This window comes from Symphodus melops (genome assembly GCF_947650265.1).
Source record: "Symphodus melops genome assembly, chromosome: 5".
NCBI classification, from domain to species: domain Eukaryota; kingdom Metazoa; phylum Chordata; class Actinopteri; order Labriformes; family Labridae; genus Symphodus; species Symphodus melops.
In genome coordinates this window covers 17,849,011-17,864,946 of record NC_136695.1, presented here as the reverse complement: position 1 = coordinate 17,864,946, position 15,936 = coordinate 17,849,011, and the positions used below count along the sequence as shown (strand labels likewise).

Sequence of the window (15,936 nt, the reverse complement as noted above, 5' to 3'; positions counted from 1 at the left end):
GACGTTTGTGTTATTAACTGTCGGGACACGACTCAGTTTCAAACAGACTTTATTAGTTTATAGTTGATACATGAAACTCACTGAACAAATGAGATATTTCTATGAGTAAAATAACTTAATGCTTTCAAAGAGGGAAACAAAGAGAAGGAGATTGAACATAAGCTCAGCATGCACTGATTAGCTGATGACGTTAAAACTTCTTAAGGACACGAAAACCAAATCAGCCAAAACATAGTGAACTTAACAGAACAAACCTAAACAAAGAATCAAGGCTTTCACAATATCATTGGCTTTAATTATTCTAAAATAGATGATCTGATGATATAATGTATAATCACTGAAGATTTCTCCCTGACTGCATTCAGTGCCCCAAGGCTGCTATTTATAAAGACTGAGTAAATGACTTGTACAGTGATGTTTAAGGGGGAACCATTTGGTTTGATGACTTGAATGTAAGTTTGGTCAAAACTTATCTCTGTCCCTGATTCGTTACATCCTGCTGGCTAAAAGTTGAGTCCATTTAAAGTCTGTATTTATTCTTAAAACAGTGTTATCATCCCTACATTATTTTTAAAATCCAATTGAAGGTAAACCTTTCACCTAGAAAAAAAAGTTCTGATCTGCCGACAGATTCAAAAGATGATGTATTTCTAAGCTGGAGTAACAAAGCGAAAGTTGTTATAGTCCTAAAGACGGGATCTTCACACCATTACATGCAGAAAAATGTGCAGTGGATTATTTTGTTGGCGACAGGAAGTAGGCTGACAGGATGTGCCAATTTTTTTTTTTAATTTTTTTGTGGACGTTTCTCTAGTCAAAGTTGAGCGGGTGGCCGTCAAAGTGAGTGAGCACGTGATTTTCAAACACCTTCTGGTCGCAGTCCAGCGGGAACTGCTCGCTGCACATCGGGCAAATTTTCCAGTGGCTCTCCACGTGCTCCTCAAACTTACTCTGGTCGTAGTTTGGCGGGAAGATGACCTCGCACAGTGGACACCGCTTCATGTCCATGCTGCACACGGCAAGAAGAAGAAGAAGAGGGCGGGGAGAGAAAGCTTCAGTTAATAAGCAGGCAAGTGATGATGTGGGCAGACCAGGAGTGCTGGCTAATAAAGAGCATCTGTCTGTTGCGATGTGGGTGGCCTGCTGCCTGACTAATTCGAACAAAAGGGGCCGGTGCAGCAGAACAAACACTTTACACATGCGCAGGTTTAGAAAATGTAGGGTGCGGCAAACTCTGACAGCGTTAATGAGAAGGTGGGCCGTGTCAGGGTGGGTTACCTTGGATCAAAGCAGAAGGCAGTTTGTCCATCATTCACAAATGGGCTGTGCGTTTCAGTTGCTGCAGGCTGTTCATTTGTATTACCCTAAGAGAGAAGAGAACATGTTAAATACAACATAAGGATCTCCTTTGCAAATGTCCAACACAGAGGAAAAAAAAAAGAAAAAATTTCACACTGTGCAGAAACAAAGAAATTCTCAATGTGAGAGGCTTACATTGTTGTTGTTTTGCTTCTCCTCTGATTCTTCGTGGCCTTCTGGCCTGCTGGAGTTGCGTGTGGGCTGGATACACACCACATTACTGTCCCAGGAGGGCGGGCCCACAGGGGGCAGCCTCAGCAGCTGGTCATCTGAGAACTCCTCATCTTCCTCATCTGCAGGGAGAGAATTCAGGGGACAGAACATGAGCATGTGCCTGTAATTACTATAGAACGCTCGACAACAGAGATGTGTCGTTTGAGAAAAACTGACCTTTTGAGTGTGAGGGGGAGTATGGGTTTCCAAAATGCAGCTTGCTTGGGCTCTGAGATACCAGCAGAGGGGTCGGGGCGTCCTGAGCGTAAGGAACAGGATACTGCAGGAATAAAGGCACGCTGGACTGTGTGATGTCTGGACTGCTTTTCTCACCCGCGACAACCTGATCGGCCTTCCTGGTGCCTTTCTGGAGATCCTACGTAGGTGGAAACAGCGACAATATTAGACACAAGTAAAACCCGGTTGCAAAATCAAACAGCACCAAAGGCATCGGCATCTCGTTCAGGGAGCCAAATATCTGGTTTCATTCTGTCTAGTTTAACACCAACTCTTCCAATCAGCCAGCAGCTCCAGAGCGCTGACTCCTTGCATGTCTCTGGCTCACACAAACACTTTAATTAGTAGAATCTCTTCTCATTTTCAAAGTGAATGGGACGCTGTGTTTTATTGAGGTTAGTTACAGACGCCAATTTAATTAACAGTCTAAACCTCAAATTGGGTATTTCTGCTCCTCTTAGCCGTTAAAGCGTTACCTCAAAGCGATATTTAAGGGCAGTGAGGACCTCACTGTGGTCTGAAGTAATGGAATGGAAAATAAGAACTCGTTTACCTTGCTTCCACAATTAGAAGCACGTTAAACACAGTCCTGATTGGGAGTGGGGGGGAAATAGCAGGAGAAGAGCACTTTTTTGGAGTTTTCTTTCGAGCCGCTGAAGTCAATAAAAAGCAGGAAAAAAAATGAAATGCCGTCACTAACCCCCTCCTGTTTTTCCTTCTCCTTAACAAAGAGTGATAGTGTGTCCTTTAGCTCCTTCAGCTCCCGTCCCTTCTCAGCTACCTGGCTCTGAAAGCAGAACAAAAAAAAAAGAAAAGAAAACATTAGACATTTTTTATTCTCCAAATCTGACGTGGTGACTGAAAACTACATCTCTGAAATTCTGTCAGGGCTTTACATTAATTGATCGCGGCTGTAAAAAATGTTTCTCTTAGTAGAGGACTGATTTATATGCAATGTGCCTCCAAGCAAAACAACCTGTTTGAATTCCTTGGAGACGCTAAGCAAATATCCGCCTGACCTGAGCCAAGCACAGCATTAGCACGGCAACTGGAGAGGACTCTTCTGCAGAGCCTGACATAAACAGCAGTAAAACGTCGTCTCGGCTGATAGGCCTTCTCATAAACAACACTGTCAGAGCGAGTGTGTTCGAGAAGAGATAGCATCGAAGGCTCCAACCCGAAACAAGAGCAGCCATACTCAGAGGTAAGGACACGCGGTGCGCGGACAGAGACAGACGGCAACAGAGCCTCACTGCGAGCAAACAGCCCGAGTGCAGAGCAAAAAAAAATAAAAATCTTTAGTCTGAACTGCCGTCAGATGAGCTGACCTTATAGCGATCTTCCTCTGCTGCCAACTGCAGTTTCAGGTTTTCGTTGGTCTTCAGTTGTTCTTTAAATTTCACCTCCATCTTTGCCAGCTCGTCAGCAAACATGCAGCTCCGCTCCTTCTCCTCCTGAACGGCAGAGCAAAGTTTGTTAAAGCAGGTGTCCTCTTTTAAAACAGCCGAGTGCATCATGTGTGTCACACCTTCGGAGAAGAAGGTTCGTCTTTAACAACAAGCTTTGAAAGCAGAATCATTCAAAGGAATGCAAAGGTTTTCTTACCACCAGCATCTGCTTGCATTTTCTGTACTTGTCGTTCCTGTCGGACGCCTCTCTGCTGATGCCCTTCAGCTTCTCCTGGATGATGGCTTCCAGCATGGGATCAGCTGAACCTGGACTCCCTGTGAAGTCCACACAAACCATGAATTATTACCGATTCATCTATCGATCATTATAATGACAGACTGGCACCAAACATCACACGCTTTATCACATCTTATTTCTATCTGCGAACAGCTTTTTAAGACCAGCATCTATTACGATTACTTGCTGACTGACCTCAAAGGCAGAATACAAGGCTACACCTATGAAATGACACAGCTAGTAAACTTACTCAAGTTTAACACCTAATCCAAGTGTGTTGCTAATAAAGTTAATATCCATAACAAACATGTTGGAAAAGTGAAGTAGGAATTACCGGGCACTGATGTGTCTGGACTCCCTGATGCAGGGATTACTGTCGCCTCTTGAACGGAGGTCCTCTTAACGTCCTAGAGACAGAGAAAGAAAAAAAAACGTGCTTGAAATGAATTCTAGAAGACAGCAACAGCTCACTGATGACGCTTCAGTTAAATCAAAGAGGATCACATGACCAAACATTGATACAGACAAGAAACGTTTTTTGTACGAGTTTACAAAGAGAAATAAAATCGACATGGTGTTTTCAATGTTCATGAAGATTTAAGTCTACAAAAAAAAGGCAACGTTGGTTCTGTTCTTTCACTTGCCGGGTACGAGTGTATATTTGATGTTTTTTCCGATATCTGGTGGGACATACCCCTTGCTGTTCAGAGAGTCTCAGCACTTGTTTTTGCAGGCGCTGACATTCCTTGTATTTCTCCTTGTAATGTTCTGCCGCCATGTGCAGCCGCAGCTTCAGGTCCTCCACTTCTCTCTGCAGCTCGGCTACAACAGCTGGGTCTGCAGCCGCTTCCTCTTCTTCTCTGGCCTGGTGATAAATAATAATTACAACACAACCGATTGGACCCAAACACAGCGATATGAGAAACAGCTCGTGGGGGAAGATATTGGGACCAGCGAGGTTTTCTTCTGGAAACCAAGCTTACTCAGTTTTTTTTTCAGATTGACGTTCTAATTTCAATAAAACGCTTCAACAGTTGAGGTGACTTTTCGGAGCCGTTTCTGCCATCCCCAATGATCCTCATTTTACAAAACTGCTCCTCGAAGTATTACGTAGTAGATGTGTGTGAAGTTACTGTTAAATGTAACTTTAACTCTTTAAATGATGGATATTTAAATATAATGAACTTATATGCTCTTATGAAATAAGATTTTCTATTTGTCTATTTTGGATTTCACATTATTTTTTCTAAACCATGGCCATGACTTTGAACATTTTCAAACATATCTTAACACATTGTCTTTTTGTATCTTTCTCCAAACTTTTATATTTCCTCACTGCTGATCACAAAGATCACGAAGATTCCCCCCTGCCTTCCCGTTCATTAAAAACATACTGTAGGTATTAACGAATGACATTTTTAAGACTGATTATCCTCCTTACAGCTTCCTGCTTTGCCTCTGCCTTCAGCTGCTCCACCAGGCGTTCCACACGGGCACACTGGGCCTGAGCTTCAGCTTTGGCCTGACGGAGGGCATCTGCCTCCAGCTTCATGTGGTAGAGCTCAGACATGGTCCGGTCCCGGGTGCTGGAGGCGTCTCTCAGCTCAGCAGCTAACAAAGAGGACTGCTGCTGGTTGGCCTGGAGCTGCTCCTCCTTCTGCCTCAGCTGCTCCTTCAGGGCCTTCATATCTCCCTGTGCATGAAACACACATCGTTTGGTTGGAGGTTTTTACCTATATTTTTTTTTAAATATTTGTGTCCATTATTTATCCTTAAATAAATAGATCACTCATGTGTACATATTTTAATTCCTAAAGTCAAACAGTTTAACAAAAGCGATGCATGTTGTGACTTTTTAACGTTTTGAAGGGAAGGTCTTTGTACCAAGGGGGAAACTTTGGCCAGGATCTCTCTGTACTGTTTCTCCTTGTCAGTGAGGCATGCCTGCAGACGTCCCACCTCCTCTTTAAACTGGGCTATTGTGTTTTCCTTGTTCACGTCCACAGACTTCAGCATCTGCAGCTCTGCACTCAACTTAGTGTTTTCCAGCTCCCGGTTTTTTAGGTGAATCTGTGGAGTACACACACGGACACGTGTACACAAACACACAGAAGCAGTTATAAAACACAAGTGAAGTTATAAAACATACAGTCGTTTTACACAACACCAGCCATGATCATGTACCAAAGAGCATATGACCGTAAAATAAATGATGCATGACCTCAATTACAAAATAGAGACTGAGAAGGGCTCATAAAGTTTGCTTTCTTTTTTTTTTTTTCAAAAGCCCCGGTGTGATAGTGCAACTTAAATTAGGTATGGGCTTTGGCTCCATTTCCGTGGCGACAGTGCAGTTTGTGTGGCACTCCCAGTTCCTGTGTGGTAACCACCACAACAAAAGACAAACAAACACCAGATGGACCAGAAGAAGACGGAATAAGGCATGCCCTGTTTGGACTCATGTTTGAAAGAGAATATGCAGAATTATCACGGTAGTAAAAAGTGAAAAACAGGAAAAGGTCTATTAACTGGACCTCCATTTTCTGAGGCCTCTCATATGTACAAATTGTAAAGCTGTCTCTAAAATAGGAATCAGCCAAACCACAAAGTCTACAAAGTCCTCTACCCTTAAAAGAATGAAAGAACCTTCTTGCTTTCTACGTGAACCTTCAAAACTAATACGTCTTAACCATGATGTGATCACACACAACGTTTAAAAGATTCTCACTGACATATTCTGATCATGCAACTTCAAAAAAAAAAAAAAGAGAAAAACATCACCTTATACAGTTCCTTCTCATCTTTCTCATTCTTCAGATGGGATTCGAGCAAGTCCTTCTCAGACGTGAGTTTCTTCACTCTATCCTTAAGACTGAAAAGAGATCATAACATTGTTAGCTCGTCCACCCAGTGTTCCATTATTGACCACAGTATTATTTCCCATCATGTGTTTAATGTATTTCTGCTGCACCTGTACATACAACAAGCTGCTAATGTTGAAAAATAAAGAAAAAACTAAAAAGAAGAATAAGGTTGGTATTTAAAGTTGGACAGTTGGTATTTAAATGTCCTCATTTGAACACAACTCATCAAAGTCTTTCTGCTCAGATGACCAAACAACACACAGGCAATCTTTGTGTGAGTTTATTCGATGTATCTGATCTTCTTTAAACAAAAATAAAAACTCTAAGCAGACTTCTTTGTGAATGCAGTGTCTTACTATCTCTCCAACAACAACAACAACAACAACAACAACCAATCCATCCTGAACTCACTTGTCCAGCTCAGTTTCTTTCTGAAGGCCCTTCTGAGTGACTCCAATCAAGTCCTCCTCCAGCTGGATCACTCTGGCTGTGGCCTCGTCCAGCCTCCTCTTCAGCTCCTCTTTCTCCTCTTGGAGGGAATGGGATGAATTCTGCACCTCCTGAGAAAGCGCACAACAACACACAAACGTCACAAACAGGTGAAGTAAAACGTTGACAAAGAGGGCAGTACTCCCATGTAGAGTTGAATAAAATAAATCGGCTTTATTCATAACGTGTTCATAAATCAGGTTATTCAGCACATTCCCTCTCTGTCTGTGATTTTTCATTTGTGAAAAAGGTATCTGTAAAACATTCGAGGTTTATTGTGTTTGAATTGTCTCTCTGAAGAATTCTCAAACGTACAAAAAGACAAGAAAAAGAAAAAGGAAGTCGTTAGTTTACAGTACGTTTATAGGGTAAATTCTGGAATCTTAATATCCACACCACATAAAAAAATCATATAAAAGTATAGTCATAAAATTAACAGCCACAAAATCTGCGATCATGTTTTCATCTGAAAGCCATTTCAGAATGAGCAGCTATAGGAATAATTACTTACACAGCTTTTAAGACTTCATGTTACACCATAAAAGTCTGTTTAATAACTTTGATAAAACATTTTAATCTGTCAGTGTGTGATTTATACTTCGAAGGCATCCCCAGTTTGAGTAGCTCTGCATGCTTGCAGTCTTTCACTAGGGGGGGCTAAGAGACTGTTTGGACAAATGTGCAAAAAAATAAAATAAAATCCTTGAATTCACTTGAAGAAGAAGAAAACAGTAAAACAGACTCCAACCATGTTCTCTTCGGAACATTTAACATCTTGTGCAGTTAGATAAGCAAAGTCAAAACCAGGAGGAACTAAAGCACGCAACAAAGGATTTTAAAGTCTGGTTTTAAAGATTGCATGTTTCTAACGGCCCTTCTTCACTCCTCTCTTCCTTCTAAGCAGTTCATTTCTCGGCTTACTTGGTTCTCTCTTCTCAGCTGGACGCAGGTTTCTTTCTCCTGCTCAAACTCCTTCTGCAGACTCTCCTTCTCGACTTCCAGCTGCTCCTTCTCCTCCTGCAGGAGCGCCATGTTTTTGACCAACTCTTCTTTCTCTCGCTGGGCTTCTTCCACCTTTTGCTGCACACGGAGAGACGCATCATTCAAAACGTTTCGTGTCACGTGTGGAATTACTTTCCTCTGCGACAGATCGCGCTGCTGTTGAACGTGTGTGTTTGAGTTTGGTTTCCACTGTGAGTGGCTTCCTTGTCAAACCTGTACCTCGAGGAAACTGGCCTTGGTTGTGACCACCAGGATGTCAGAGTTGCATTCATCCTCCACCGTCAGCAGCTCGTCCTCTGAAGGGCTGTTTGCGCGGAACTGGAAAGGCGTGCTGGCTCCCCGGATCTCCCCTTTGTGGGTCACATAACAGAACTGGTAGAACTCGCCGTCATCGTTGGGCACATAATATCCTGTGGAAAATATCCCCCCCCCCCAACAGTACCGTCAGTACAAAGAATCAAAAAGTGAACATCCCTTCACAAAACTAGCTTAAACCTTCCACGAGTGAAAGTGTACATAGTGTTTATGTCCAGTTTTATCTCATTCTATTGTCTTTTTTCCCTTTATTTAATTAATGTAAACCTGCTCATAGCTGCTGTTTTTTTGTTGACTTTTTTGTTATTGATGTCATTTATATTTCCTGTTTTTTCTGGAGTTGCTGTAACAACCAAATTTTGCCCCACTGGAGGATCAATAAAGTTTATCCTTATCCTTAGAACTGCACAAAGACATTCATAACAAATGATGGTAAAACTTTGTGATATTAATAATAATGTAGTTGACTTGACTTGAGCATGTAGGACAAATCCTCCCCTTGTTTTCCATTTCTTCATAAACAGTAGTATTAATAAAACACAGAAACTTGAAATATCATCATCCACAGAGGAGCCATCTGTGGAGAAAAACTTCTCATTCATTCCACACCACTATCTAAGTTTGGGCCATCCTTCAAGCCTCCCTCTGATATCTGCTTTTTAAAAAGGTGTTAAAGTTACATAAAGCCGTAGTATGATCTTACCCTGAAAGACCACTGTTCGGTTGACTGTGGTTCCCTCCGCATAGTTCTCAGGGAGAGGCGACCACAAGAATGTGTAATAGTCTCTCGCTGTGCTCCAACCGACCTGTGAGACATTGAAGGGAATCCATTGAAGCAGACGTTCTCACCACATCAGTGTAGGATAATGACAAGTGAGGAACAACAGGAAGACATGTTCTTTAAAATCCACACTGCTTCTTCCAACACATCAACTACTGGATTGTCACACTTGTGTGTGTGTATGTATGTATGTGTGTGTATGTGGTTTTTAAATCTATGTTTGGGTAATAGTCTTTGTGTGATGGCGCCAACTAGGGGACTTTCTTTCTGTCGACTCCTCGGCCTGCAGGTGACCATGAGCCCCTGTCGTGAACAAGCCAAACTGTGGAACTGCAGCCACAACTCACTTCTAACAGGAAGAGGAAAATAGGTGAAAATTTTATACACAGGTGACTTGAAAATAAAAACCCAAAATGTAATTATACATTTTTTTTTTTATGTGTTGTTAACTGATCGCTGATGAGCGGGAGAACAGAAAATACATCCATAACTTCAACCCGATGCCATAAAACTGTCAAAGAAAATCAGAGTCACTTCAGGCTGGCTGGCTCACTGTGCGCACACTCAGGAAAAGACGCACTTTGAGACCAGTCTGTTACATCAGACGTAGGACAGAGTTTGAGTTGTGCGATGCCACTTTCAAAGTGTTCCCGACTTAAAGCATTCACACAGATCCATCCGATTTCAGTAAAAGCTGAGGAACAGATGTTGCCGGATGGGTCATTTTCTCACCTTCATAGAAATGGGCCTAAAGCTTCAATACTGCGAGTGTTCATGAGAGCCAGAGATAGAGGGCCCTGGTGCATCAACCCCCCCCCCCCCCCCCAACACACACACTCTTTACCAGTGCAGCTCCAGCCTCCAGCAGTAAAGAACAGGAAGCAATTAAAACTTGCACCTAGTTAGTGGGTGTCGTTACTCGAGGCGAGCGCGTAGCAGTCCACTCGTTAAAGCAGCAGAGGTGCTGGTGGTGCGCGCGCTTAGAACAGACAGGTCTGTAACGTGTACGAATGGCAGTGGAGGAAGTAGAGATGGCAGGGAGGCATCGTGAAAACCTGACTGTTAAGCTGCAACAAGACAATTTCAGTGTTTGCCTAAAACTTCTCGGCACACGCTGATCCTGAAATCTCGTGCGCCTCCAAAGTTGATCCCGCACAAACTAAAGCTCGACACATGGACGACGGTATTATTGCTGCAGGAGGTTCTGTGCTCGGTGCCAATCACACTTCATGTGTTCAAGCGTGAGTTATTCATGATTCACACCGAGAGGCTGCGCTCAGAGAATGATTCATTATAAAGGTGAACCCACTTTCATGTCCCGACAGCATTCCTCTGTAACGCCCAGAACGACCTAAAAGATGACATGTTGCCGGTTAAATCGCTTTAAGATCCAAGCCTGCTGCTGCGCTCATGTAAACAAGAAGCTCTTATCTATTCAGCGTCAACACATTCTTTTGGTTGTTGTATTCATTCATTTATTAAGACTGTAGTAAAGGCAGGGTTAGTTCATTTTTTGAAAACTTGCATGATTTTTGAAAGTAGCACCCCCTCCCCTCTGTGCTCCCTCAAAAAGCCCCGCCCCTCACTTAATCGCACTAGCGCTATTGGTCCAGAAGCTGATTTCAGCTCATGCATGCATGGGGTAGAGAGACTTGATCGGTTTATAAAAGGTGGTCGATTGCCGACATTGGTCGAAGTTTTGACGTGTTTACAGCTGCTCCTGATGACTGATTTTTTGTTCCTCTTTCAGAGCACATGAATTAATAATTACTGTCAGGACCTGAAGACAATTTCAACCAGAATCTTAAAAAGTGCATCTGGAGAAAATGACCTGCCCTGCCTTTCAAAATGACACGTTAAATTAGGGACGTAAAGATTCATCGGCGAGATTCAAAGGTGTCGAGGTTCAAATCGGACTCGCAGTAACGCCATGAAGCGTCAGCAGCCATACAGCTGAGGCGGTTGGTTGGAATGAGCCAGCGCTGACATGGTACTGGAAGCATTTTTGCTTCCCAAGACAGAAAATGAACGAGGTGAGGAGGTAACAGGTGGATAAAAACTGTGAGCATACACTGCAACAAGACACAACGACATAAAGAGCACAACCAATAAGATGCAGCATTTAATCGACACCACATTAAGAAGGCCCAGTCCTCTCCTGATTCTCCTGAACAATAAATCATGACAGTATCGTATCCTGAGTTGAGTGAATCGTTGCGTCCCTCCATTAAAGCATTCACTAACAAATGAGATAATCATTCACTTGAAATGTATTTTGTCTTCATCGTTCAAAATCAAAAATTCTTCAAGTTATTTTATCGACCGTTTCACATTTTATCTGATGGCCCCTTTGCCAGAAGTGACTGTATGTGTTAAGGGCCTCACACTGGTGCACATCTGTCTACTGATATCTCTCCTCGTTTTGTCAGCTCTACCAGGAACATTTACACAATTTAGCATCCTGGACTTAGACTTTTCCAGCTCCGTTCTATTTCAGAGGCTCAACAAATTAGTCATTTTAAGATCCACGCCGCCAGTTGGTGAACTTCCTCTGGGCTGAACACAGACGGGGGGGGGCGTGCCATCCAGCTTCAGCAGAGTGCTGAATGCGAGATTTTAATAGCCTCCGGACATTACTTGATCAACCTCCAGCTGCCTCACATGACCTAATAGCTCACCACATATCCCCTTTGCTACACCACACACTGTCTATGAATAGCACGAAGGAGTGAATCATTCATATTTTCCTCAGACACAATCAATATAAGGCTTTTCCTAACATTGCAGATTAGTGAAAAGGGTAAATCTCTTGTATGTCAACCTGTCTCTGCTTTGCATTACATTATCTGTTAACAGTGTGACGAAGTCAAAGTGTTTCATATAAATACAGATATAACACATTCAGGAGGAATGCTAAACAAAACTGTTTTGCTTGATGAGATTTGGTCCCCGCTGTCATCGAAACAAACATGTGGTATACAGTAGACTTAGACTACTTGCAGACTCACTACAGCGTCATACATTCTTGAATTTCCCTCGGGATCAATAAAGTATCTATCTATCCATCTATCCAATCATTAAAGGTCTCTGGATTCTTTTTCTCCCCTCTGTGCCCATCAATGCTCTGTTAACTTGTTTATATTGTCTAAGACCTGTAGTATCTTGAATTGAACCTGTAGAATTGAATTTCCCTCGGGATCAATAAAGTATCTATCTATCTATCTATCTATCTATCTATCTATCTGCTCATGCAGTAAAGCTGCAAAGGATCCAAAGACACTGTTATATAGACCTGAACTAGAGTTACAAAACAGTTAGAAATGAACTGTATGACATCAGCTTGAATCTTTAAAAGGCTGGGCAGGACGGATTATGGGAAGGAGCACAAAATTGGTTTCCCATATTATCGGGATCAATGTTCCAATGCAGCAATATAAAGGCTTCCAGATGGAGGAGTATCCCGTTTGTTACAGAGGACTGAAGCTAAGATGCACTATAGTTTCTTAGTGTGAGCTTAAAATGTACGATGCAGTTTAAAGGCTGCATTCTTAATTGTTCCCAAAGCAGATCTACTTCAAGCAAGAATACATTTTAAATACAGAGGTTTACTTTGAAAATTAAAATTCTTGAACTCAATCCAATCTACAAAACCAGTTAGGAGGTCTGTTCACCAGAAAATCAACCACACCGAATAAATTCACCGGAGAAATAAAAATATTGTGAAACAGTTGCAGGATCTGGATCATTGGGGGCTGCTTACTACTTATTAGATCCATTAGTTGACTAAACGTTCATTTTTGTGAGCCTCAACCTCATCTTTGGAGGACAGGAGTTCTCTTTTTTTGTAACCTACAGACAAGGTATCCACTTTCTACCGCTGAGTTCCAGTTGAACTGAGAAGTGAGAAATTCTGAGCTCCAAATCGGAAGTGTCAACTGGAACGCCTCCTGAACTCGTATTTACTAGTCAGAAAGTCGGGGTTGCCCAAGCTGCCTGAGTTAGAATCCAACATGGCTGCTAAGTACATCAACCGTAACATTAAAGTCGTAACTATAGTGTTTATCAGCTGCTTGCTTCTACTTTTTTTTTTGATTAAACACCGATAGTACTGTGCACGTTCTCTCTGTGGACATGTCGTCGTTTTTATTTTTGTGTGTTGTTATTGTCTGGTATTAGCTAACAAATCAAAGGTGCTCCTGGACTTGCCCATGTTGCTTTTCCGACTTGCAACTGGAACACGCTCAACTCAGGTGTGACGTTATTCCTCGCTCCGACTTCCCAGTTCCGAGGTAAATGGAACACAGCATTTGTTCTCCTTAACTCAGCGTATGCACTTCCCGTGCAAGTAAACAATGCAGGCTAACTTTCTGTTATCATGACCTCTGCTGTCTCAGGGCATTGTTGATGTGTCCATTGAGTAAACATTTCATAGGTTTAAAAAAATTGTTATTGACATATTTATCAAAACCCTGAAGACACAACATATAGTATTTATTTGACAGTGTGTCTATTCTTTAGAGTTTTCGTCATGAAAAAGTGTGTATAAGTGTTATTCACCTTAAATATGCCGACCCAGTCTTTAGGATGAGGTTTGATGAACTGCGTCAGGGTATAGTGACATTCCAGCGCAGCGTGAGGCAGGTAACTCTTACCCACATTCTGAAAGATGACGTGAGCAAAATTGGATGTGTCCATGTTGTTGCTTAGTAATGTCCCTTCCAGGAACAGTGCCATAAATCACTCAGCAGAGGCTGTAGAGGAAGAAACCAGCAATCAAATATGTGACAAATAAAGAAATGGGAAAGCTAAATGAAAGCAACATGGTGCTACAAAACAGAAACAGATTAACTGACAGGAATCCTACAGTCACAGTCTTGTTTGGGGGATTATTGTATAGAGAGGGGAGGGGGACAGCGGGTGTGTATTGTAACCGATGTCTTGTGTCCTGCCTGTCTGTATACTGCTACTGGATGACCTGAATTTCCCTCGGGATCAATAAAGTATCTATCTATCTATCTATCTATCTATCTATCTATCTATCTATCTGTCACTGTAAACTATTGATAGAATCAAATCAAATTTAACTAATCAACTGATATTCGAACAGAACCGTGGCCAGTTAGCAGAGAACACACAATATATCGCTATATGAGGGACCGCACCTTTTTTTCAAAACAAATGCACAACGTGCCACATTCCTCTTTTCTCAGTTCAAATTTGTATAGACAGACAGATCTTCTAGTGTTATGTTCAACAATCATTCAAGTGACAAATTCCTGTTAAATAAAAAAATTAATATTTTAATGATGACTAACTTGGATGTCCATGCTGACTCATGGTGGCTGATAACGCTGACAAAATACAAATAATTTACTTTTCAAAAGGTCATATTGAATTCACCACATGATTAAAAAGAGCTAAAATAAAATAAATTTGAGTTAAAAGTATTTTAACTTTGCTAGTAAAATTTTAGGACACACTTAAATCTGGTACCTAACATTTCACAAAATAAATTTGATATTCAATACATGAAGAACCTGGTGGTTTAATTGTAGTTGACACTACAGGAACATGTAATAATAACAAGACATGATCCTGTATAATGACAGTCATTTTATTGGGTTCCTTATTTTGTAGGATACATTTAAATCTGGCACCATTTCAGTGAATAACTAAGATGCCATCGCATTGCCTTTTAGATTGTTTTAATATTCTAAGCCACAAGTCAACCTAAATAACGTGCCAACTCATTCAAATAAATAAATTATAGAACAGCAGACTCAACTTCAAGCATCTGATTTCCACTTAACTCAAAATACTTTTCTAATTTAGTATAAATGATTGTTATTATTTAGTCTTCGACAGATATCATTTCGACAGAAACATGTTGGATTACTGCACTGTTGTCATTTACTCAAACGTAAAGAAATAAGTCGCACGGTTATGTCACACTAAAAATGAAAGAAGAGAAATTTCACACAGAGATTGCTGAAATAAAGTCAAGCTAAAAACTAGGTGAGGCCTAATGTGAAATCATCATATCTCGCCTTGTTAGCAATGCAGCTAACTAGCTAACGTCAGTTACATACTTTAACACGGGTATATTGAAAGGCCAAAAACATGCGTTTAAGTGTAATGTAAAAATATCAAGACAAAATGTTACTTTTGACTGGTTAAACATATGGCGTTAAACAAGAAACATGACAATGTCCTTACTGGAAAACAGAGGAGCTAACCAGAGAGCGATGCTAGCAGGACAAGGTTAGTCAACGTAAACAGTTAGCGTCTCAAAAAAACATTTCAAACGCTGACAATATCAACAATGATTTTGTTATAAGTCACAGCTATAAAATAATCTTTAAACGTACCCAGTTGCCATGTTGAATTACAGCTGGAATTTGAAAGTGTAATAAAAACAATTGTTGACGCAGTTCAGTGCATTCCCCGTGCCCTCTTCCTGGAATAATAACAACATTACGTCATTTCCGGAAGAGTCCTACTCGGGAATCCCGTCTGAAAACCCGAAACATGAAAATAGAGGTTGTGTGACCTTAATATTTACAGTCTATGGTTGTGTTTAACATACATAATTGTTATCTAAATTCACAATATTTACAGTCTATGGTTGTGTTTAACATACATAATTGTTAGCTAAATTCACAAATATATATATCATGACGAAATTATTTTGTACATATTTAAAGAATAAGGATTCCAGTGGTAATAAATAATAATAATTAGCTCTGGAGTTGTGTTTTGAATGTCGATGTATTAAAAATCTTTTAAAATAGGGGGGGGGGGGTTCTTCTTAAGTTCTGCTCAAACATGTTTTATGTCATTTTCCCAATGCACTTTTCAACGGAAATTTGGTTGGATGTGCATTGATGAAAAACTATTCTGTGTAAGCTATGACAAGTTAAAATGTATACAAATGTTTAAATCAGTCGAAATGATTTTACAATTAGGAATAGAAATGCATATTACATTAAA

General features: G+C 41.0%; 1 protein-coding gene across 1 annotated transcript; it reads right to left on the bottom strand.

The window, feature by feature from the left end:
* Positions 1 to 32: 32 nt before the first annotated feature.
* On the bottom strand, positions 33 to 15,440 carry tax1bp1b (Tax1 (human T-cell leukemia virus type I) binding protein 1b). Its single transcript, XM_079343072.1, has 18 exons — positions 15,315 to 15,440; positions 13,504 to 13,697; positions 8,869 to 8,971; positions 8,070 to 8,260; positions 7,770 to 7,928; positions 6,771 to 6,919; positions 6,277 to 6,367; positions 5,380 to 5,565; positions 4,937 to 5,188; positions 4,190 to 4,360; positions 3,830 to 3,902; positions 3,415 to 3,533; positions 3,138 to 3,263; positions 2,510 to 2,596; positions 1,750 to 1,948; positions 1,495 to 1,652; positions 1,279 to 1,364; positions 33 to 1,009 (listed from the first exon to the last, which is right to left on the bottom strand). Exons 2-18 carry the CDS (start codon positions 13,678 to 13,680, stop codon positions 811 to 813), a joined length of 2,526 nt encoding a protein of 841 aa, XP_079199198.1. The 5' UTR covers positions 13,681 to 13,697; positions 15,315 to 15,440; the 3' UTR covers positions 33 to 810.
* Between the last annotated feature and the right edge of the window lie 496 nt (positions 15,441 to 15,936).